Source organism: Phoenix dactylifera, chromosome 13, assembly GCF_009389715.1.
Source record: "Phoenix dactylifera cultivar Barhee BC4 chromosome 13, palm_55x_up_171113_PBpolish2nd_filt_p, whole genome shotgun sequence".
Classification (NCBI taxonomy): domain Eukaryota; kingdom Viridiplantae; phylum Streptophyta; class Magnoliopsida; order Arecales; family Arecaceae; genus Phoenix; species Phoenix dactylifera.
In genome coordinates, this window is record NC_052404.1 from 8,867,511 (window position 1) to 8,890,888 (window position 23,378).

Consider the following 23,378-nt stretch of genomic DNA (forward strand, 5'->3'; position numbering starts at 1 on the left):
AGAGTATATTGCAGGAATTGTGTAGGCAAGGGCATGGGTGAAATGACTGAAGGAAGGAAATGCATAGAATGTTTAGGGAGAAGATTCAGCCAAAGGTGACTGAACCCAGCTTTTGATTTTGAAACTATCTAATATTGGACTTAAATCCAGTTTTATTGCATAGAATGTTTAGGAAATCCACTTTCGCATAAAGAAATCAATAACATAGATTCCAAGTATTTCACTTCGTTTTTCTGTTAGCGTTAATACTTTTCTAATTAGCTAGATATTTCTTTTTTTTCTTTCTGATTACAAGGTGGCTATGTTTTATCCTAGACGCATATTGCATCATCTTAGCTTTGGCTTCTGAACTTGATTGGAGAGATCCTATAATCCAAGGCTTGCATCCATATAACTTGTGACTGAGGTTGGTGGCGTTGAGTTGTTTTAGGTATATACAGAGGGCAGGGCATACAGGTTGCTGCTGGAGATATCCAAGCATGGTGAAGCAGCAAGAGCTCATATGGGCAGAGAAGGGACCAAGAAGGAGCGGAGAGAGGCGATATAGGAGCGGAGTTGCATCAAGATCCCGAAGTCCAGTGATGCCGGCGACGCACACTAGATCCCATGCATCGAGATCGAGAAGCCCGGTGATGCCAAGAACCCCAACCAGATCCCATTTTAGCAACAGCACTGCATCTTTTGTTGCAAGCTCGATATTCTCTCCCAGTCCCCATGCATATCCTTTGTAATAGCAGAAGAGTATATGCTGGTGGTTATATTATTTTAGATGCATGAACTCTTCTAGTCTCCATGGATTTCCTTTATGAAGTCAAAAGCATAGAAATCAGTTGTCTTAATTATTTTTTTTCCTTCGTTTTTCCCGATTTATTTCATTGTTAGAATGGTTGATATGAGTGTTTCTGTTTAACCTGTTTCATTGGTCATATAAAATGAGACATTATTGTCTGATCACGTATCACTGCAGCAAACCTTCTACCATTTGAAAACATCTGCAGAGACTGGGGAACCAAAATACTTTCTGTTTTCTTCCCCCACTCCCCCCACCCAGATAGAGGACAAAGAAAAGGGAATACTTTGTTGTTTGTAATCTTGCCTTGTGGTGGTGTTCTACTTCGGAAGAAGATGACTTTGTATAACATGTGTACTTACTTACCTTGTTAATGTAGATGCCTCTTGGGAATCTTACTAATCCTTGACTTTACTCTTGTTAGATGAGGTCAGATTCCTTACTGAAATTAGCAGCTATGCTGCCATAGGCTTCATCAGCTCGACTTGTAAATGTTCAAAAAATTGCCATGGGCTTCTCTGACTGCTTGTATCTTTTTAATCCTTGTCCTGGACAAGCTAAGAACCTCAAAAGATTTGGCTAATTCTATTTCAGTTGCCAAACATTCTGTAAAAATAACTGAAACCGAATCAGATAAAAAGGGGTGGATACGAGAAACAGGCACCTAGAAATTTCTAAAGAAAAAAAAACAGTTTCATGTCCTAATAGTTTGGATGTCAAAACCAGGTCATATTGCTGGAAACTCCTTATTTGCCAAAGTAATCATTCCACGCATCTTGCCAGAAGTTTGTTAGTTAAATTGGATTAACGTAGCTGTCCATGAATAGTAATCAGAGCATGCAAAATTATTTATACCTTTATTTCATGGCAATAGAGCTAGGGAGTCTAGCTGGTCCCAAAATCCCTTGAGCTTGAAAGTACTTGTCACGCCCCGGACCCAACACCCAAGTTTCTCTAGGGCTTTGTCCTAGGGCATGTGCGGCTGTGTCACGTAACCGACCTTGGTTCCGGGTGTAACCAATATAGCGGGCCCAACTTATTCATGACCTGCAGTTATGATATAACATCAAATATAGGAGCTTAACGGGTAAGACATGAAAAATCCCTTGCCCCATTTTGTTGTTTATGATAGTTATCTAATATCGCTTGCATGCTCTTGGCTTTTCCAAAGAACTCTTCTCTGTTTGTCTTCCTGCCAGTTTCCATGCTGCTGTCAGACGTCACTGAATCAGTTCCCCGGATGGCAGATGAGAAGATATCTCCAATGCATTGGACCTAATTTAGTTCCACAGGGAACAGGACTCATCACTTCTAATGAAACCCACGGTTCCTGTGGTTTTTAGATTTAAATATCTATTTTTCTGTTCTTAATGTTGACAGAAGAAACTTGAATTGAAACGATGCAAGGCATAAAAATGTTCTGCAAATAAGGAAATAAATTCTAGCACATCTTTAAAATCCACTTAAACTTTCAGCTTACAACCCAGCATAGTATTATTAGAACACCTGCAAATCTAAATCAATGATAATGATATTATTTAGTGTCCCTCGCGTAAAAAAGATGATATAATTTAATTTATTCTAAAATAAGATTATATTACATGATTACATCTATCCTAGTAGTATTTAACTGCATCTCTTAATTAAATAGAAAGATCGCTGTGGCCTGTTTCAATCATCTGTCCACAAATATTTTGTCCTTTCGGACATGATCACAAGCTAATCAGAAGTGCCATGCATGGCCAGCTTCCTGAAGCCAGAGAGCCTCCAGAGGTACGTCGGGGATATGGACTCTCTTCTAAAGCAGGAGATATTCCAGGTATCATCTCCAACTCCCAATCAACTTCCCCAACATAGTTCTTTTTCCAGTTTTCATTGAATTCTACACTTTTTATACATGAGTTCGATGTAGGTGTTCGACGGCAAGGTGTCTGTGAGGGCTGTACCATTTATGAAGAGGATCGCCTTCACCATGACGAACGCTCTGCTATTTAGACCACCGTCTGGGAAGGAGCAGAAGACTTCACAACAGCTCTAGAAAGGATGTGGTCTTTAACTCCGAACTTTCACACCACCTCCTTCCATCGAGCCATGGCAGCTCGTAGACGAATCTTCGAACACCTTTCAACGCTAATTGAGGAAACGAGAAAGGAGTTGTCGGAAGGAGATGGCAGCTCTGAGAGTGATGTGATCTCCTCGTTTATTACCTTGAGAGATGAAAGAATGAAACTTTCAAAAGATATGATAGTGGACAACGTTATGGCTTGTTATTGACAACCATGTACGACTAACACCCTTCTGACTCAAAACTTGTGAGGCAGCTTGCCAGGGACAAAATGGTTTATAAATGCATATTGGAAGATAAGTAAAGTTCCTAAATGAAATTTTGAAGACACCAGCTTTATATACTCTTTGGGCCAAAGACTTTATACTTCTTTTTTCTTCTAGAAAAAAGACGTAGACTTGATACTGACCGATACTATAACTTCTAGCTCGTCCTTAAATTTGATGTCAAGGAAAATCGATTTTTAAGATTCTCGATTGTTTATATGGCAAAGTTTTTAGGTTTTTGTGTAACTTGGATTGGATTGCCTTCAGTATATTAATGTGAAAGTTCTAAACAGTACTGAAGGGGCACGATGAAATTAATATACCAAAGATTTGGCATGAGTTTGATGATTGATCCTAACAAGCTTGTGAAATTTGACCGAGGAAAAGAAAAATTCTTCGAGAGAAGGCAGGCAGTGATGGAAAATTCGCGTGGGACGACATATAGAAGATGATGCATATATACATGGAGAGTAGCCTGAGAGCTGAAAAGATTTACTCCTCCAATCTTTGCAATTTCAAGAGAGCAAAGACTAATGCAACTTATTGGAAGCTTTCGAGACATATACAAGTGTACTTCATGGTTCATACTAGGAATGGTTGGTTGTAGAGGAACTACTTGAGTGCAGGGAATCAAGCAAGCATGGAATCTTTAAAATGGAGCAGCTGAACAACGACCAACTAAAATTTCATTTTCACAGTCAGAAAACTGATGATTCCAAAATACAAGACTTGCACTCTAATCTACAAATTTTCAACCAACAGCTTCCTGATACCGGGAGGTCCCTGCATGGTGGATCGCAGACTGATAAATCACAGCTTAAACTCTATATTACACCAAACTATGATACAGAGGCACAAAAGCATGGAGTAAAATAATAATAAACAATATAAAGAAGTATCATCAACTAAAACCCTTCCAACCCAGGTCTCCGCAATGATGGCAATTTCTTGAGAGTGTGTAAGCTAGCATCTTCTACTGAGAGGCTGGAAGAACAACTTCGAGGAAGAGGTAAGGTGACCGACGGCCTAGATGGTGAATCTGATGATCGGGTCCTTGAAGGTGGTGAAGGTGAAAAGCTCAACCAGGGTGATGGAGTAATTATACCATTAAGACTTGGGGATCTCAACATCTGTTTTCCTGCAACAGCTGCTGGTTCTTGAAGAGGGAAGCGACAAGGGTACTTCATCTCTTGTACATTTTTGAGGCATTCCACAATGGTCCTCATAGTAGGCCTTTCTGAAGGATCTTTCTGGAGACATTTTAAAGCAATATCAGCAACAGCTCGGGCAGCCTTGGGAGGGAACCGTCCTTTGAGGCGAGGATCCATGATCAGGGATAGACGGCAATCATCAGCAAGATAAGGCCTGCTCCATTTGACGATGTTGCGCTCTTCCTTCATATGGCGGGAATCATTGTTCTTCCTACCAGTGAGCAGTTCAAGAAGAACGATACCGAAACTCCATACATTGCTCTTAGGAGTGAGCAACCCTCTCTCCAGTGTTTCGTCAGGAAGATTCGCAACAGCCTGCATGGAACAAGTGACTCTTAGCACACATCAGGGACCAATTAATGCTCAAGGAATACTAATGTCATCAATAATTTTACATTTCACCCAAAAAAAAAACCAATTCTCCTGCAGATATAGAACCACATGTTTATGATTTCTTAATCTCTGTTAAGTTGCCATAACTCATTAACCTCACATCTCACTATATTTTTTAATGGAGATTTTGGAAGCAGTAACTTCTCCGAGGTAATATTTTTATTTCAAGAGTGGTCAACCAGGAAGCCATGTGTGACCAAGAAAACAGGACTAAGTTCCAGGATTCACATATCTAGATGACATTATTTTCCCAGGAGGGAAAATCTTTCTGAAGTCACCAAGGAATACAACTAGACTGGAAATCATAAGGTACATATGGAGTTGCATTTGGTAAAACTGTAAGAGTGCAGCAAGAGATCCATTATTTTTCAAGATTAGGTGTTTGTGTAGGCTGATTACCACTAAAGTGGAATTTTTGGATGGAATCATTCAATTTCTTATGTTATTCTACTGTATGTGCAGCATTAGTATGTAACTCTCTCAGTTTTACAATGAAACCATGACAATGATAGTAGCAAATGAGGAAGAGTCTACATACTTAACTGGCAAATCATACTGTTTTAATTTCATTAGATGAGTCATCAAATGACAAAGGAAAGAATATTCATCATAGTAAGAGATACAATTGCTGATTTGCAGAGTCAAAAGCAAGGATTCAAATCCTGTGCAACAAGGTCCTCCTAGTTTTTTCATGGAACGGGATGTGCCACATCCAGGACGGTGGATGTTCTGTCCGGTCCCGGTCCTCATCCCGAATCAATCCTGTCTCAACACTCGGGATAGTGGGACCCCGCCGTCCCACCAGAACATAAATCCTCGATCTTAAGGATGAAATAGTATGGCATTTGCACATGCAGAGTCCCACCAATATGCAACATGTTAGATGAGATTACTTTGTTTAAGAATGTTAACTTACAGCTTTTCCTGCAGAGATATTTGAGATCTCTGTTTCTGGATTGTAGCTCGCACAGCCATAACCTGATAACTTCGCACTAAAATCTTTGTCGATTTGTATATTTGCAGTTGAGAACTCGTTGTACATGGCCTACAAAAGTAGAAGAAAGACAACATCAGAATTCTCAGATGAGTAAAATGCTAGTGAAACATAATTATTGGCACAGCTGCTACTCATAGCATCCTCACCTACAACAGACATGAAAAAGACTGTTGGTTCTCAGTTTTCTTTGAAAAGTCACAAGTCTTTTAGGTGCTCAAAGAGACGACAACTTATTATGAGAAAATAGATGACGACTCTGGACTATATCACCAAAGCTATCAACAACGTAAACAGAGATTTATAATTCGATTAAGCTTATGGACAAGAAAATATTTACCAAAGATTATTTACTGAAAAGAACCTGATATTATTCAAGCAACATAGAGAATTTATTTTCAGCATTTTGTTTTTAAGAGGAGATTAATAAACAAACTACCCGACAGCCACATTTTATATAGAGTTTCTCCAAGAGTACCAATAAATCATAGACAAAAAAACCAGTGCAACAAAGTGTTGATCTTCTAACATGTAAGACATCTTCACAAAAATATAAATTGAAATGGACCACATTTTTTCAAAAAAATTAAGACCTATGCAAAAAATAGCCATGACCCAGCATAGTTAAGCTCTATGTCTAGAAGCATTATAATCAGGCTGGTTAATTAAATGATAAATTATAACCAGGATGAAGTCCAAACACCTGGAAAGGCCCTTCTTCATGCAGAAATGCAAGACCTTGTGCAGCACAGAGAGCCACTTTCATCCTTGCACACCAGTCAATCAAAGGCCCATCAAATCTCGCATAAAGTAGTTGATCCAAGCTTCCATGATAGAGCCTCTCATAAACTAACATGCGCTCATCAGAGCCCTCACGTGCATAGAAACCAAGGATTCTACACAGTTGAGCATGTTGTAGTGATGCTAATCTGTTAGCTTCAGTCATGAATTCTTTTAACCCCTGCAAGTTATGAAAACATGTCAAACAACAAAAAAGAGCAAGAAAATACAGCTACCTTATTACATATCATCACGGAATTCATCGATGAAGGCAATAAAGCTGCTAAATCACATATGCTTACAATAGTTAAAACTTGTTCTCATGTACTTTCTAATCTTTTCCAAACTTATGAAATTTATAACATGTCAGAAAACAAGTAGATCATCACATGGGTGTCCAAATCTAGATAGCACTTCCATCTTGCAAAAACATGAATATTGTGTTTGAATGCAAGCAAAATACATAGATAATTTATTAAACTGGACATCGTGCAAATCAGTAATTTATTGGCAAGATAGATGCAGACATATCTGAACATGTAAGTGTATTAGAAATATAATTAATTCTTATTTGGGAGAAATGCAAATAAAAGGATAACAAGGAAAAACCAGGGTAAGGATGGGGTTGCCTAGGATTAATTGTGCAAGGCGTATGGGTCTCCCGCAGAAGCCTTTGTCAAGGGAAGAGACTGTATCTGCTCGGTACCGACTTAAGTCAGGAATAAGCTGCATCACACAGATGCAGCAATTGGACTGTTTACAGGTGGTTACATGGGCATCAAACGTGTGGCACGAAAAATGTTTCAATTTTCAAAAAGGTGAGAAACTATCAGAAAAAAGAAAAAGGGCTGATTGTTAAATTTAGCTCCTGGTGGTCAATTGTTTTCACGGTTAATTCTGCAATTCAATTTTCAAAAAGCGACAAACTGATTATCAGAAAAAAAGGCTGATTGTTGTATTTAGATCCTGGTGGTCAATGGTTTTGACAGTTAAGTCTGCAATTCAATTTTCAAAAAGCGAGAAACTGATTATCAGAAAAAAAGGGCTGATTGTTATATTTAGATCCTGGTGGTCAATGGTTTTCACCGTTAATTCTGCAACGATTTTCGGAAGCTAGATTCTATTTTGGTGGACTATATAAAGGCTTGACTTCATCCTGTTGGGGCAGAAATCAGTTCATGAATAGGTTTGACATACAGAGACATACTTATGACCATAATTTTTTTTTTCTTTGATCAAAGTCTCCATATATATTGTCCAAAAGAAAAGGAAGATTCAATCTCCAAAGAAGATATATTTCTTGCTTTTTTCCTAAAAATATCCTGTGGGCAACCACTGGTAGATTTCAGTATTGATTTTAAAAACAGCGAGATACAAACATTTGGTGTAGCAATCAAAAGTTAAATTGAATAAAGAGGAAAAAACACCTAAATGCCTAAACATGCGCAAGAACCAACAGCACACCTGACTGGAAGGAAGGAGGCGACTGACTGTGGCTTCAAGTTTCCTGGAACTCGATGTATCATCTCCAAAGGTTGCTGTGTAGACTGTCGAGGAGATGCCTTCTGAAACACATCGATCGACCGAGAAATGAAGGCAAGCAGCTGAAATCTCTTCAAGCGAGAAGTTCCTCAGTCCCATTGCTAGTGGTGGCAGAGGCAGAGGGCCAGAAGTTAAGGTAAGGTTGCCGGCATTGCTTGACTTGCAACTTCCCAGGCTTTTCAGAACAGAAGAACCTTCTGCTGAAGGAAGAGGGAGAGGCAGGGGATTTGCAGACCGCTGTTCCTTCGCCAGACAGCCATTGATCTTAGATTCTCCATGATCATCAAATTCCACTGCAACTCCTTCAGCCACATCTAGTCTAGAAGGCGCAGACAAAGCTCGGTGTCTACTACCGGTAACCCTGTTGACTGGATATATGGGTTTCGACCTCGTTCTGAAACTTGGAGGAGCAGACTGGAGAGAGAGTCCATGGGTTTCTGGCTCGGGAAGTGCGGTAGAAGTATACTCTTTGATAGTGTTAGGTCTCCGGTTGACAAATTGCTCGTGTTTCTTTCCCTTCTTACATCTCAAGACAGGGAAGCAGCCCATCTTTCCTAGCACAGGCTTCTTCCGCCAACTACGTCATTCAGGTCCTGAAAGAAGAAAGAGAAAAAAAACTTCACCATTAGAAGATAAAGCATATGAATAAGAGAAAAGCGAGAAGACATCAAAACAAACATAAAGAAATTTCGGATATTCTGAAGAACCAATTCAATCAAGTGGCTAATTTCCGGCTGTTAGATTATTGTTCATTTTCAGTATAAAGTTTCTACAAACTACAGCTACAACTGAGCAACAACCTTTTTATTTTTTTCCAAGCAAAAGAATCTATACATAGATTTTTCCTCTCATTTCAGCACCCTAAGTCCTACTATCTCCGATCAAAAAGAAAATTTAACTACGCGACCGAAATAGCAAGATGCTTGCTGTTTCAAAAAGTGGTTTTGGAATTCAAAGTTGAAGATTTTGCGAAGAATTGTAATTTTACCAGATAAACTACACCTACAAATGAACAGGAAATTTCTTCTCATATGATAAGCTTCCAAAATTCCATAAAAGAAAACCAAGATGGTCATAAGAAAACGATTCAGAGTGAATAACAAATGATTCAAGACAACTACGACGAAGCCAAGCGAGTTATCGTCAGAAATTCCAGCTAAGATCCCGCATAAAGATCAAGATAGACTTCCATACCGGACGAAATCATTCAAAGGAGGAGACGGACCCACCAGCTCAGGTACTCTGTGAAAAACGCCAAAGCCCAGAGATTTACCTGTCGGTGAATTTGAACTGAGCTATTTTCAAAATTCGCCAAAATTCTAGAACTAAATTTCCACCTCACAGTTGCAAGCAAGCCAATAAAACCTAAAAAATCTACCAAAAGAAACTAGGCGTTCTATTAAAAGCTATGGCCTCTCCCGTTTAAAATCAAAAGTGACAAACCCAACTTCCACAATGACCCAAAATCTACAAATTTCCATCAAAATTTCATGAAAAATCCCACCCCCAAGAGAGAGAGGGGTCCCACCTCGACGCTCGAGTTCGATCGATGAAAAAAAGTAGAACCGGAGAGAGAAAGGGATCGCAGAGCAAAGAAGAGAGGCGGAGAAGATTACAATTTAAAGGAAACGAAGGAATCAAATACGGGGTGAGGAGAGAAGGGAAAAGAAGGGAGAAGAAAAGTAGATGACGACGACAGAAGTATTAGTCAGAAAAAAAAAAAATGATGCGAAACCGACGACGGAGAAGAGGTTTTAATATTCCGGCCCACCTTTTCATCTAAAATGCCCCTGCATCTGCCCTTAAACATCCAATTCACCATTTCCTCATTCTAATTTATGTTTTTAATGTGGAATTATCTTGTCCAAGTTTTATATTTCAACTTAAATATTTTTGAAATTTTTGGAGAAAATTATAAGACTGTTCCCAACTTATCAATCTTCTAGATTTGATATTAATAAGCTTTATACTTTTATTATTATCTTAATTACAACTAATTTCACCAAGCTAATGTCATATTGACCTATCCAAATCTGCTTGAATTAAAATTATATTTTAATCAAACTTGGACAGAGAAAAAAAAGAAGAATAGCAGGTATCTTTCGCTCCTCCCAAGTATTTTAGAATCAGATTTCGATTTTAATAATTTTTACTTAATTATTTTACTTTAGTTAATTTTTAGAAATTGCTTTTATAACTTAAAAAGATTGTTCATAATTACAATTTAATTCTCTACTAATTGATCAATTTTCTAAATTTTACTTTAGCAAAATTTTAACATTATTTTAATTAAAAAAATTATCTTAAGTCTTTTAACAGGTCAATGTCAAACTGATAGCCAAACGTTTGAAATCAGTCAAAATCTGTAATTTTTTTTGAAAAAAAAAACATTCTACAGGATAAGCACGGACACGAGGATAATTCTGTAAATAACTGATAATGCATGGGCTATGAGTATTTTGGCATAGAAACTGCCCGAGGGCATCTGATGTGACAATCCAGTCAAAGACGGGGAAAGGCTTTTCTTTTGACAATATATCAGCCGTTCGATGGACCTTTTCCAACGACATCAACGGTCTATGCCTCTTGAAGCTTCGTGGTGGGGCCCAGACACTTACACACCTTCGTCAGCCGGAGGAAAACCTTTATGGCTCGCACAAACTAAATGCGTGATGATTAAACTCTACCAGTTTGCTATTAATGGATCACCACGCTGACGATCCATCAATGGTGATGAGGATCGATCATGGCCGTCGATTCCGTCAGCCGGTGTTATAACAGTCGCCTGCTGGCGATAAGCATAGAAAGATTTGGCGGTTTAGAAAATATCTTTGATTCTTTACCGTTCTAGAAGATCTTTCGTAACATGACGATTCTTCTAATAATTTCTTCAATGCTCTGCAAAACGGTCTATAAGCATGAGGTTTTAGCAAATACCTGGGACGCTACCTTTCAAACAACTGCTAATGTCGTAACGCCCGTTTGACAGAGTTTTTGATAGACCAAAAAATATTTTTGATGGATCAAAAATCCAACATCCCATGCCATAATGCCCGACTATATCTACATGCTCGTTGTAATGTTCGGCTTCATCCGCTTCTTTATTTATCCATGTCCAAAAAAATTATACACACATTTTGGTATACAATAAAGTTTTTAGCGGAAGGCATACTTTTTATTTTTTAATATTATTTTTAGATAAAATAAAAATATTTGATAAAAAAAGTGAAAGTAATTTTAAACTTTGGCAGAAAGTTAAAAACATTTACTTGGAAGAAGCTCTAAACTTTAAAAAAGTACTTAGAGCATGGGTCAAAAAGCTGTTTTAGATTTATAGATTTTTTTTAGACCAAAATACCAATGAGAAAATCATATAAATATAATAATTATATAACGTGTCCCTTTATATCATAATGAACGAAAAAAAAAATCTGCAGGAGCCCTAACAAAACAAAAAACCTCAATTAACCTTGGCTTTCTCCCTTGCCACGTGATCAAGGCATCATTTCTTTTCTCTATTTATTTATTCATAGTTTTGATTTTTGTTTGAAGGAAGATTTTTTTGGCTTCGTTCTTCATTTTTCCAAAAATTAGTTCCTAAAAATATTATATTTAATAAAATATTAATATATAATGTTAATAATTATAATATTTTATATCAAATATATTGTATTATACTGTAAAGATAATATAATATTATATTATAATATTATATTATATTATGCTATAGTATACAATATTTTATTATTATATAAAATTATGTTATATTATTATATAAAATTATATGTTATATTATTATATAAAATTATGTTATATTATTATACTATAGTATACAATATTTTATTAACTATATTAAAATAATATTATATTATATTATGGTAATATTATACTATATTATATATTTATTTATTAATATATATTATATTTTATTATATTCTACTGTATAATACTATGCAATATCTTTTATGGTCATTTTATCGTACAAAAAGTACTTTCTTTATTTGTTTGCTAAACATATATTAAAATTCTACATCATTTTAAAAATATAGTTACCAAACATTAAATAGTTTTTTATAAAAACTTTACTTTAAAAAGCTCTATTTCAAAAAGTTCTACTTCTTAAAGCTTTACTAGCAACAGCTCTACCAAACGGGATCTTAGACTCTTAGTAGATAAAGCTTTCAAAACTTTTATTTTAACAGTAAGCCTACATAACATTGTAATGCTAAATACCGGTTTTATGCCATGAAGAAATGCAACCAGAGCTCCATTCAAAGTATGGAAGGTCCACCGTTTTCATCACATTGAAGAAAATCCATGCACATCGAGAACTTGAGTTTCATCATGATTGTATTTTAGTGGTAACGCAGAGCTTATGCCACGTCAAAGTGATATTCTTCCTTATCCGTTAAATCAAAAACTTGTCCACTGCACAGCAATTTTTAAGGATTTGCCGTTCATAAGGTTTGAAGCTGCGATTTCAATTTTTGTAATGATGCAAGCTTCCCATGTACCAATTCAGCCTTCGCAAGCAGTTCTTGCCACCTTAAGCAAAGTTCCAAGCAACTCCATGACCCGATACCTCGATTCCTTGTATTCATCTTGTTGGGGGGCGAAGGAGAGCTCGGAACTTTAGTCCTATATCGGAAGAGTAGCGACAAGGATTGTGCCTTATAAAGAGGGGTCATCCCTTCTCTTGTAAGGCGCCTTTTGGACAAAACTGTGATGGTAACGCACGATGCGCCCAAGGGGCTAGCACCTACGCAGACCCCCAAGGGTAGTGCACGACGCGTCCAAAGCGGACAATACCTTGCGTTGGAATGCAGTCACTTTTCTGCTCTAACAAATTGTGCTAAAGGAAGAGCTCCCCCGAAACTTTTCCGCATGAATCTTTCATGCTAGGGGGGCTAGTGTTGGGGGCGAAGGAGAGCTCGGAACTTTAGTCCCACATCGGAAGAGTAATGGAAATGATTGTGCCTTATAAGGAGAAGCCACCCCTTCTCTTGCAATGTACCTTTTGGACAAAACTGTAAGAGTAGCGCACGACGCGCCCAAGGGGCTAACACCTACGCGGACCCCCATGGATAGCACGCAGTCACTTTTTCGCTCTAACACATCTCATCATTCCCATATGAGATGGTCCTATTGCAGTGTTCAGCACCAAAATTTTGCATGACTCCCACTGCATCTAGGTATTTAGGCTGAACAAGCTGGGATCATCAGAAAGCATGATGTATATAACTAGATCATCGGGAGTAATGTCAATTTGATTAAAGTCTAAATTATTCGATGTAATTACTTTGCTATTCCTTCTATATGCGAACGTTGGTTTCCATCATTGACTTGGATAAGCTGAGTTAAATGAGTTGTCTGCCCTCTGAGCTAAATCAAGCCATGCTTTAATTGTGTTAAGTCCAATTTCGTACCACAGGTGATAGGTCGAATCATGTTCGCATGACTATAATTCAACTGAACCAATTTAGAGACAGCTGCATTCCATCTATATATATTCCACTGATTGGTATTGTTGGAAAAAAAAAAAAAAAGCAAAGAAGCAAATACGACACTAGTTATAAAGGCCACATTAACTATCACTTGCAGTGTCACTTCCAATGTGGGAGAAGGCTTGGCAAGAAGGTCAGGGTTTTAAACTGAGACCCTATCCATCAAAACCTTCATGCCTCTCCATCAAACTAACTCTGCTCAACTGCATACAGGAGCATGTCAGAAATCTCTCTCTCTCTCTGTGGGTGGGTGGGTGGGTGGGTGGGTGTGGATTTTTTATAGGTGTGTTCGTATGTCTGCATCTGTGACTGTATGTGTCTGCGTGTAAGTTCAGTGCAAGTATTTACTATTGGATAGACTCCTAGATCATTAATCTAGAAAAAAGGCCGACCCTGTTCTACTATGCCTCATATATGGCAAAAGGAAATCCGTGGGCTTTACTTAGACCCAAGTTTATTATATCCAAATTCTAAGGTGTTTCTCAATTGTGGAATAGGTGTTGAGAGGGATAGCCTTCCATTATATCTGCGGAATAGATTTTTTTTTATATATATTTAATTGAGAAATAAGTCCAGGAAATAGTGGAGAGAATAAGCTGTATTTTAATGTGCATTCAACTTGGTGATAGCTTGGATGTTATGGTAAAGACAAAATTACTTTCTTATTTTTTAAAAAATATTTATAGGATGGATAAAGACAAAATAATAATTGAAGAGAATATTGACCAGCATATTTCGGAGAATAATTGCACTAGTTTAGTGGAATAGCCCTGGGAATGTCCCTGTCACAGAGACTCCTTGTTTCACGAGATTTTTTTTTTTACTAAAATATTTTTTAAAAAAAGATAATTCTTGAAAATACGATGCTTCGAAAAATAATTTTGATATGCTTGATTGAATTATAGAAAATGGCATATTTCAAAATAGTTTATGTTTGGTTAAGCATTTACTTTCCTAATAAAGTTATATGAAATATCTATTATATTTTTAATAAAAAAAATTATTCATGAATTTTGATGGTTTAAGAGTACTTTTAGAAAAAAAAATGTCTCTAATTTCCAACCAGTCAGAAAGTAGCTTTTCTATGTCCTTTATGAATTTTTCTTTTCTACGAAATATGAAAATTTTATTCTTATATAAATGCTATTTTTTTATCTTTCTTCTTTGAAAATTCTAACCAAACGAAAGATATTTTTTTATTTTTTTGTTGACCATATTTTTCTTTTTTTTTGGGTTGATTGTGTCAGACTAGCCTGCTAAAGACTGGCCTCCAGTCTGAGGAAAAGATAATCAACATTCAAAGCATAAGGAATCCTCCAAATGTCTGGAGGTATGCACAATTAGAAGCCATGGAGATGATAGCAAGATGATTAAATTTAGGAAAATTTCGAATAAAGTCCTAGATTTGAACCCTTGAACGAGATTAGAAGCTTTGTCATTAAATTTTACTTCCAGCTATCAACCGGCCCTTCTCCCATCTCCTAGATTTATTTGAACAGTCAACAATGGGAATTCTCTCTCTTGGGATCTGTTTGAATAATTAGGTTAAAAATTCTATAGAATTCATGGATTGAGCCAATACAACCAACAAGATCACAGAATTGTAGGCTAGACGGGGCTTATATTCATAACTACCCATAAATAGTTTTAGAATTTATGGATTAAGCTAATACAATTAATAAGATTACAGAATTGCAGGCTGGGCTAGGCTTATATTCGTAACTATTCAGAAATAGTTTTAGAGTGGGCCACCTCGAATCCCATAAGGAAAAAAAAAAACTTAACATGTCTTTTTTTTCTTCTCTCTATAAGATTCGGACCGGTCTACTCCAAAACTATTCTTGGGTATTTATGAATATGGGCTAACCCAGCAATTTGTACTGACCTAACAAGCAACTGCAACATAGGCTCAAATGCAAGAAATCACCCTAGGCAATTTCATGTGCTAATTCATCAGTCCGAGAACTCTACTATTGAAATTCTTATTTAGGTAAGAACCATGCAATTGGTCAATTTCGCTTCTCTTTCAAAAACATGATTTCTTGTTTCCTATGATTTATATGTTGATTTAGAACACAACAAAAGGCACCCATCATAAATCTAGGATGGAAGCTTCCATAACTTTATTAATAGCACAGCTTGTCACAAAAAACTCAAAGAAAGCCACAATAGAGAATGTTATTCGGTTGATGAAAATGCATGCATCGTATAATTAGTTTCATAACAATAACATAAGAAATGGTCCATCATAGGAGGCTTCCATCATTAAAGAAAACAAAAATGAAAGCATTAGAAGCAAATGGAAGGATCAACATAGATAAGAAAAGAAGACCAGAGACAACACTCCCAACGGGCAAAGAATGCATCCTTGACATTCCAATGAAATGTCTAATATATTAATTATGCTTTAGATTTTTTCTGAATTCTGTCACCATTTTAGGGCACCCAAATAGGAGGCGAATCATTTCATGTGTCTGAAAGAAGAGAACCAACCGCACGGCGAATTTTGTCCGAAATCTCCCTACGTGCGCGGCCACTTTTCCAACTTGGGTATCCACGTGCACCACACGTGACTTTTCGATGGATTCGTTCACGTGGCCTACAGGCCCAGCATCCAGTACTCTCGGCCCCTATCACGTGGCCATATATATTTTTTTTATATAAAAAAAATGCGTCCCCGCTGCCGCCTGAACTCACAAATCGCGTCCCCTTGCCGTTGGCTACACCAGTCACCAACTTGGGTTCCGATTTGGGGCTTTTCCAGCTGGTCTCCCTAATCGCCCGCCCGGATCTAAATCACGACTCCACTTATGGCAACTGGCACAAAATGGGCCTTTCTAGAGGGCCCACAGTGTTCCCTCCCGGCCCTTGCCTTCTTCCTCCCTCTCTCTCTCTCTCTCTCTCTCTCTCTCTCTCCCCCCCTCCTTCTCGCCTTATGAATGCCCGCAAGAAGGCGCGAGATGCTGCCCAAATCCCAAGATCCGCCTCATCTCCCTAAGCCTAACCCTAGTCCTAATCTCAACCTCCCCTCCACCTTCCCTCCCAATGCGCCTGCGGTGGCCGCAGGGGCGGTGGCGATGTTCCAGAGCCCGGGCCCGGCGGCGTCGCCTCGCGGAGTGCACCACCGGCGGGCCCGATCTGAGCTGGCGTTCCGGATCCCGGAAGACCTCGACCTGAGCTCCGGGGACCCCCTGGTGGGCGGGAGCTTCGACGACATTGGGTCGGTGGACGACCTCTTCTGCACGTTCATGGACATCGAGAAGATTGGGTGCAGGCTGGAGGGGAGCGGATCCGGGTCGGAGGGCGGGGTGTGCCGGGATCGGGCTACGGAGAGCTCCGAAGGAGGGGAGGATCGGAAGATCGGCAATGCCGCCGGAGCGGCGGCCGTGAGGTCCAAGCATCGGCACAGCAGCTCGATCGACGGGTCATCGATGATGTCATCGGGGACCACGAGGGGGGAGGGAGCGTTTGGGGAGGTGGTGGAGGCGAAGAAGGCCATGACGGCCGAGCAGCTGGCGGAGCTATCTGCCCTCGATCCGAAGCGGGCTAAAAGGTGCGTCCTTTTCTCAGTTTGTTTGCTAAAGTTCGAATTTTTCTCCTTCTGCAGTTGCAGATTATCAATTTGACTTTTGAGTGGTAATTGCTGTCCCAAAGATGAACGCAATTCCATATATCAGAGCCGGAATATGTGTTTTCCTGGCTACTTCAGTTTTTCAAATTCGGCCATAGTCTAACCACAAATCAGTTCATTTTGTTGTTTATTCATTTATTTATTATTTCTTTCGTATTTAGTTCATTCACCAGCTCCATTTGGCAAGCCATATGTACATTGTAAATTGATAGATCCATATAAAAAATAAGAAACCAAGATTGTGCAAAAGAAATACTTAAGATTAACATAAAAAATGCAGCTACTTTGCTGAACTAGATTACAAAATCATAATAGCTGGTTTTGCTTAGAAAGTTTAGATTATGAATGCGTATTTTAATTAAGCTAAAACAAATTAGTGCTCTAGTAGTAACAATTAGTACTTCTTTAGGAAAGTGGGCAATTTATGTCCCTGTCCTTTTCAATTAGCGGTTGGCGTTTAAGCTTACTAACTGGGCATGCACCTTTTATGGACTGCTCAACATCTGTTTAGATGGAAACCGAATTTTCTAAATGAATGACAAGATTGACTGGTTCCGGAACCAGTTTAAATGTTTAACCAGTGAGGTGGTACTCTGTGTGAAATTTAGTTTCAGTGAACTACAACCTGCCACTAGTCTCTGGTTCTGGTTGGAGCAGTCCAATTGATCCATTTCATCTAGTTTTTATAGCATTTTGTGTTGGATGAGCTTAAACTATGTAGCTATAAGATAAGCTTCTCGACCTTCCAACTAGCCTTTTACATTTCAGTGTTGTCCTCGCATCTCAAAGATGCCTTGGCCATGATTTGGCACTGGTTGCCAATAGGTTGACATCATCTCAAGAGCCGAGCATAAGATCTCCAATAACTTGGTAAGTTTTTACCTTCATCCATATTGACCAACCTGATATAAATAAATTAAAGGACACCGTACATTTACCCAAGAAACTTCCCTGAATGGATATGAACTCAGTTTTTTAGTGCCATGCAGGGGGCATTGATGGTCAATTAGGGGCAAAGGTGCCAATTTTACCCTTGATGGCTTAGAAAAATCTGTGAGTTGAACATATTTTGGGAAGGTTTTGGGGGAGAGGAAGTATTTTTCTAATCTAAAACTTTTTTTTTGAAGCTATGGCTGAAATGTTAGTTCTTATACCTTTTTTTGGAAACTTTCTTAGGACTACACTGGAGATATGTCTGCATGAAAACATAGAAACTGTCCAAAGAAGATACGATTATGACCACCCATTCGAAGCTAGACATTGACACTGCTTATTTTATGTTCATCTCGGAAGATATTATTAGTATTCATACTATTTTGGACCACTTTGAGTAAGAACCAACATCTAGGTATCCTATCTATATGAAGCATAACAGCCAAAACTGACATGTATTTAGTAAATGCATAGATGCATGTACTAATGCATTTATGTGTGTGTATGCATGTGCCTATGTCTGCAGCATTCATGCTCACATCCATGAAGTACCTTTTAGTTTCTTCCTAGTGGTGAAGTTTAGCCCTTTTTCTAATAATACATGGTCTGGAGGTGCCTTCATGAAAACTCATAGTTTTATATTGGCCAGCTATATAGGACTATCCTTCTTACAAGGTAATAAAAACAAATATGATGGGCTGTTTCTGGCATTAAATAGTGAAGTCTGTTTTTTTGTATAAGGATAATTCTAGCCTTTATATCTATAGTCTTTTAATGTTTGGTTTTTTCTTATAGTTCGATGTAATAGATATTTTTGTGGACTCATGCTCGGAGACTCTAGGAGTATTATTTACAGAAGTCATGCGTAGCTATGTTTTGCAAGAGGCCACCTGACTAATTTTGTCTGTTTGCTTGAAGCTATGACTTGAGAGGAAGACTTATTGTTAGCTGCTTGGTGAGCCAAGGTTCTTGCAATTATAACACTTTCAGCTCCTTTTCCTTCATGACTTAAAGGTTCCCCCACTGCATGTGGAAGAGTTTAGGGCTTCTTGCAGGTTATTTTGTTTCCTTTTTTTTTTTGTTTTGCATTTTTTATTTTTTTTACTTCAATACACCCATGGCCTCCTCATTCTGTTCCTTATCTTGTATATTATTTCTGTAACCCACCCTCCTCTCCGCACCCCCCTTCCCTTTTTTTTTCCTTTGGGTCTAAGAGCTTCATTTTCGCAGTTTGTTGCTTCCACCTGATTCAATGATATATAAATCCTTGATCATGTGCTCCAATCTTTAGCAAAAATCGTCACAGCCTTTATTGGTCAAGAAATTTGGTTTCTTTTTTTGCTTGCAAACATATACTTTCTCATTCAAATCTTCCTAGCTTTGCTCGTAAGCCTTCTTTATTTTCTGCACTGGAGCTGTATCATATCATCATGTATGAGGAAGTATAGAACTGCACGGTACCTTTTTCCGGGATTTTCATCTTTCTTGATCTTGATGTGCTCATTTTATAGTATTCCCTTGTTTCAAGTGATGAGATTTCATGGAGACTTAGGAATCCATAGCAAGAAATGACTCTTAAGGAGTTCTCTTATTGGATCATATGTGATGGTACAATTATGGTCATTCATGGCAGCATAGATACATGTTTATCATCTGACAGGTTTTCAAAGTTCATTTTGGTAATATAGAGGGGGCTGGAAATGGGGGAGTGTGATATACCTATATACATATGTATGTATGTAAACATGTAATTACTATATCTTTGTATACATTTCCTGGTTTCATGCATGTACATATGTGTTTAAGCTGTGAGAACAGAGTAACAGATGGTCCATCACATCATATCTGTGGAGACTGAAAGAAAGAGAATAAAATAATGTGATAAACTTATTAAAAATAAGCTGCTGAGGCATATTTTCAAATTGAGCACATCAATGTAACACATCTAAAATAAAAGGAAATTATATCATCGCTGTATTCTTGCCATAAGACATCACAATCGCTGGTTTTACCATGTGAAATTTCTATCATGTTGTGCTCTTAAAGATCTTTTATTTTGTGGCATCAATTTTTTTGACTCTGGAGTTTTGTATACCAAACATTCTATGCATTTCAAACTTAGATCAATGTTTGATTCCTGTACGTGTGATGGTAATTTTTATGATCGCGTATTTTAAATGGTTTTGAAGCTTTGACTGAATAATTTGGATATCATTATATGCAGAATTCTTGCTAACCGACAGTCAGCAGCTCGCTCAAAAGAACGAAAAGCTCGTTATATTTCAGAACTTGAGCGGAAAGTTCAGACCCTTCAAACTGAAGCTACGACTCTCTCTGCACAGCTCACTTTATTCCAGGTCCGTATCGTCCAATTTCTCATGGCAAATAATTGTTTAGGTTTAACTAGGTATTCTATGGATTTTGGTCTGCCGGATATGTATTTGATCTTGTTCTATAACTCATTGACATTTTAAGCAACTAATATTTTTTTTCACACAACCAGGATGTTTGAGAGTGTCATTCAGAGTTTTCCATGATTGGAGCTTGTATAGAGCATTTATGTATAGTGCATGATACATTTCCTACTGCCTCTCATTTATTTAGTCCAGTCTATCATCTGTCTAGCATTTACTATCATGATTTATACGCCAAAGTCATTTCTTCTGATCATGATGCGCATTTTATTATTTGGTTGGAACATAATTCATGTCCGGCACAATTTATTTTGTGATGATACACAATTATTCACAAAAAGTACTAATAATCATTTTGTAATTGTCATCCACAAGTTCTAAGCCTTGCTGATAAGTCCATCTCGGTAATCTGACATTCTTACACTACTGGCATAGATCAAAGTATCAATTTTTTTGCTGACATCAGCTTCCGAAAGGGACCTTTCCTTTGTCTCTGCTAAACTGATGCTTATTTGTTATTTTCAATTCTTCATATTCATTAGCATGATATTTAAAAAGCTAAGTATCCTCTCTGTGTTGCCTTTTCTTTCCAGAGAGACACAACAGGGTTGTCTGCAGAGAATGCAGAGCTTAAGATACGATTACAAGCTATGGAACAACAAGCTCAACTGCGTGATGGTTAGTATTGTTTGTTGATTTGGTTTTATTCAGGTAGTCTTGTTATAATACATTTCTTCATTTTACTAGCACTTTGCTTGTTATCTTTTCTATGTGATCAGGGAGGTAGCCATGCTACTTGCAGAGTCATGGTTATCTCTTCCCAACAGGAGTCAGAGAGATTAGAGAGTAACACTCACCACTGACTGCTGTATTTTACTCACATCCGATCAACGAGTCAAAGCCAGCTGTAAATTTTCTCTGGCAAAAAATCAGGGGCTTCCACGCACCCTACCTGAGGCTAATCTATGTTGGTCGGATTGACATCTTGTTAGATGTAATTAAGCCTGGGCCTAAAAAATGTGGCTTTACGTGAATTTGGATCAAGCTTGGCTGGCTATTTGCGGCAAAGGTCTCTTAGCTGCACGTGACCTTGAAATAATATGTAAGGAAGAACTGCAGAAGAGGATAGTAATTTTAAGCTGCATGATGACCTCCTATAAGGTAGCCCGATTTAGTGTAAGCCTATCCTGTGTTCAAGTTAATCATCTTAAGAGTTTATGAAGACAGTAAAGCTTGTTTTAGCATCCTTCAGCATCATGGAGTAGAATGTCTCTGCATTTTTTTATGGTTGTTGCTTCTGGTATGCTGGAAATGGATGAATTCCTTGTCTTATTTCAACGATAACACTTCTCCCTGGGCCTTTCTCTCAACAAAGCCCATTGATGACTATTTTTGATCTCTCTGCAGCACTGAATGAGGCACTAAAGCAGGAAGTTGAGAGACTCAAGATAGCAACAGGTGAAATATCAAATCTTGGTGAGACATATAAGATGGGACCACAACATGTGAGCTATAGCACTCCATTTTACATGCTTCCCCAACAACAAGAAGTCCACCACGATGGCATTCAATTTCAACCCCAATTCCAGCAATCTCAGCCCAATGTCTCAAATCACCAGTTTGCCCACCCCGCAGCCCTTCCAGATATGATGCAGCAAGATCCCCTCGGAAGACTACAGGGATTGGATATCAGTAAGGGTTCTCTTATCGTGAAATCAGAGAGTTTTTCGATTTCTGCTAGCGAAAGCAGCAGCACCTTCTAAGCAGGCCTACCCAACAAGCAACACATTTATTAGATTTTGGTCCATAGAGCTTTGCTGGCTCTATTTTTCATTACATTTTTTCAATTAATTGGAAATTGTTTGTTTTAAATCCAGGATTGTAAGCTTTCTTCCCCTTCTTAGTCCAACTCGCAAAATTTTTTTGGTGTGTTATTGATGAGTTCTGACATGTTCTGTTTGTTCGACATCATGTTATGCGCAAATGAGCATTGTATTTGTGCGAACGAGAGGGTTTGAGAGTTGTCCCCACAAATCATGTATCTCTTTTTTTTAAAAAAAACATTATTTTGGTTCCTATTCTCTATAGTTTTTGCTGCACCCTGCTTGTTATGTTCCTTTTCTGCCATCTTTTTCCCCCTTATTTTTAGGATGAAGGACCAAAGTTCCAATACTTATATGACAAGCGTACAGCTGAGCTCCAAAATGTTCTTCAAATTCTGCTTGCATTCCTTGTTTTAGCTGCACAAGGCTGTTCTCTGTCCTGCTTCTGTTGGAACTTTAATTGAAAGCTTTTTCATTCTTTGCGGCTACACAGCTTGAAAAATCTCTTGATGATGCTCATTAACAATCGTTACTGTTGGATTTGTTATTTGTTTTACCATGAATGGAAAAGATTGATTCGTTGATTTAGACGATGGGCATGTAGAGTTAGGATGGAAGTTAATGCTTCTGAAAGGTGGGTTGCTCTTTTATCCCCAACAATGGAGTGGGGAAAGCTGTGGTAATGTTCACAAGCTCACATCAACTCCTTCAAGCTTGCTTCTTTCCAGATACCCAGACATACACTTGCTTACCGGAAACCTCAGAAAGCCAATGATTAAAGAGGAAGTTGATATTTGACCAGAAAAGAAAATTAATTTGATCATTTTCTAACCCTCCACCATCCAGTATGCCCCTTGCACGTAAATGAGGTAGTTTGTAAAAGCTTGTATTGTTATTCAATATTTGGTATGTGTCCTGCTGCTGTATCAGCTGTTTTTGTTGTAAGCATGGATCCTCTGCGGTGCACCATAGAGTTTGGTACGGTGCTCGATGGTTGCTATCAAAAGATAAAAAATTATCAAATAATATGCA

At 38.1% G+C, this 23,378-nt stretch overlaps 2 protein-coding genes across 6 annotated transcripts; one reads left to right on the top strand and one right to left on the bottom strand.

The window, feature by feature from the left end:
• Positions 1 to 3,776: 3,776 nt before the first annotated feature.
• On the bottom strand, positions 3,777 to 9,755 carry LOC103720401 (probable serine/threonine-protein kinase PBL1). 5 transcript variants are annotated; one of them, XM_026809735.2, is made up of 6 exons: positions 9,570 to 9,755; positions 9,236 to 9,314; positions 7,964 to 8,634; positions 6,423 to 6,680; positions 5,642 to 5,770; positions 3,777 to 4,647 (listed from the first exon to the last, which is right to left on the bottom strand). In XM_026809735.2, exons 3-6 carry the CDS (start codon positions 8,588 to 8,590, stop codon positions 4,027 to 4,029), a joined length of 1,635 nt encoding a protein of 544 aa, XP_026665536.1. In that variant the 5' UTR covers positions 8,591 to 8,634; positions 9,236 to 9,314; positions 9,570 to 9,755; the 3' UTR covers positions 3,777 to 4,026. The 5 variants fall into 5 exon arrangements, with proteins under 5 accessions (XP_026665536.1, XP_008808302.1, XP_008808307.1 ...); XM_008810080.4 differs by lacking the exon at positions 9,236 to 9,314; XM_008810085.4 differs by lacking the exons at positions 9,236 to 9,314; positions 9,570 to 9,755 and adding an exon at positions 9,048 to 9,227.
• A 6,669-nt stretch (positions 9,756 to 16,424) lies between these two features.
• LOC103720402 (transcription factor RF2b-like) lies at positions 16,425 to 22,603 on the top strand. The gene is made up of 4 exons (XM_008810086.3): positions 16,425 to 17,098; positions 20,334 to 20,466; positions 21,117 to 21,201; positions 21,931 to 22,603. The coding sequence occupies exons 1-4, from the start codon at positions 16,485 to 16,487 to the stop codon at positions 22,284 to 22,286; spliced, it is 1,188 nt and encodes a 395-aa protein (XP_008808308.3). The 5' UTR covers positions 16,425 to 16,484; the 3' UTR covers positions 22,287 to 22,603.
• Positions 22,604 to 23,378: the final 775 nt, after the last annotated feature.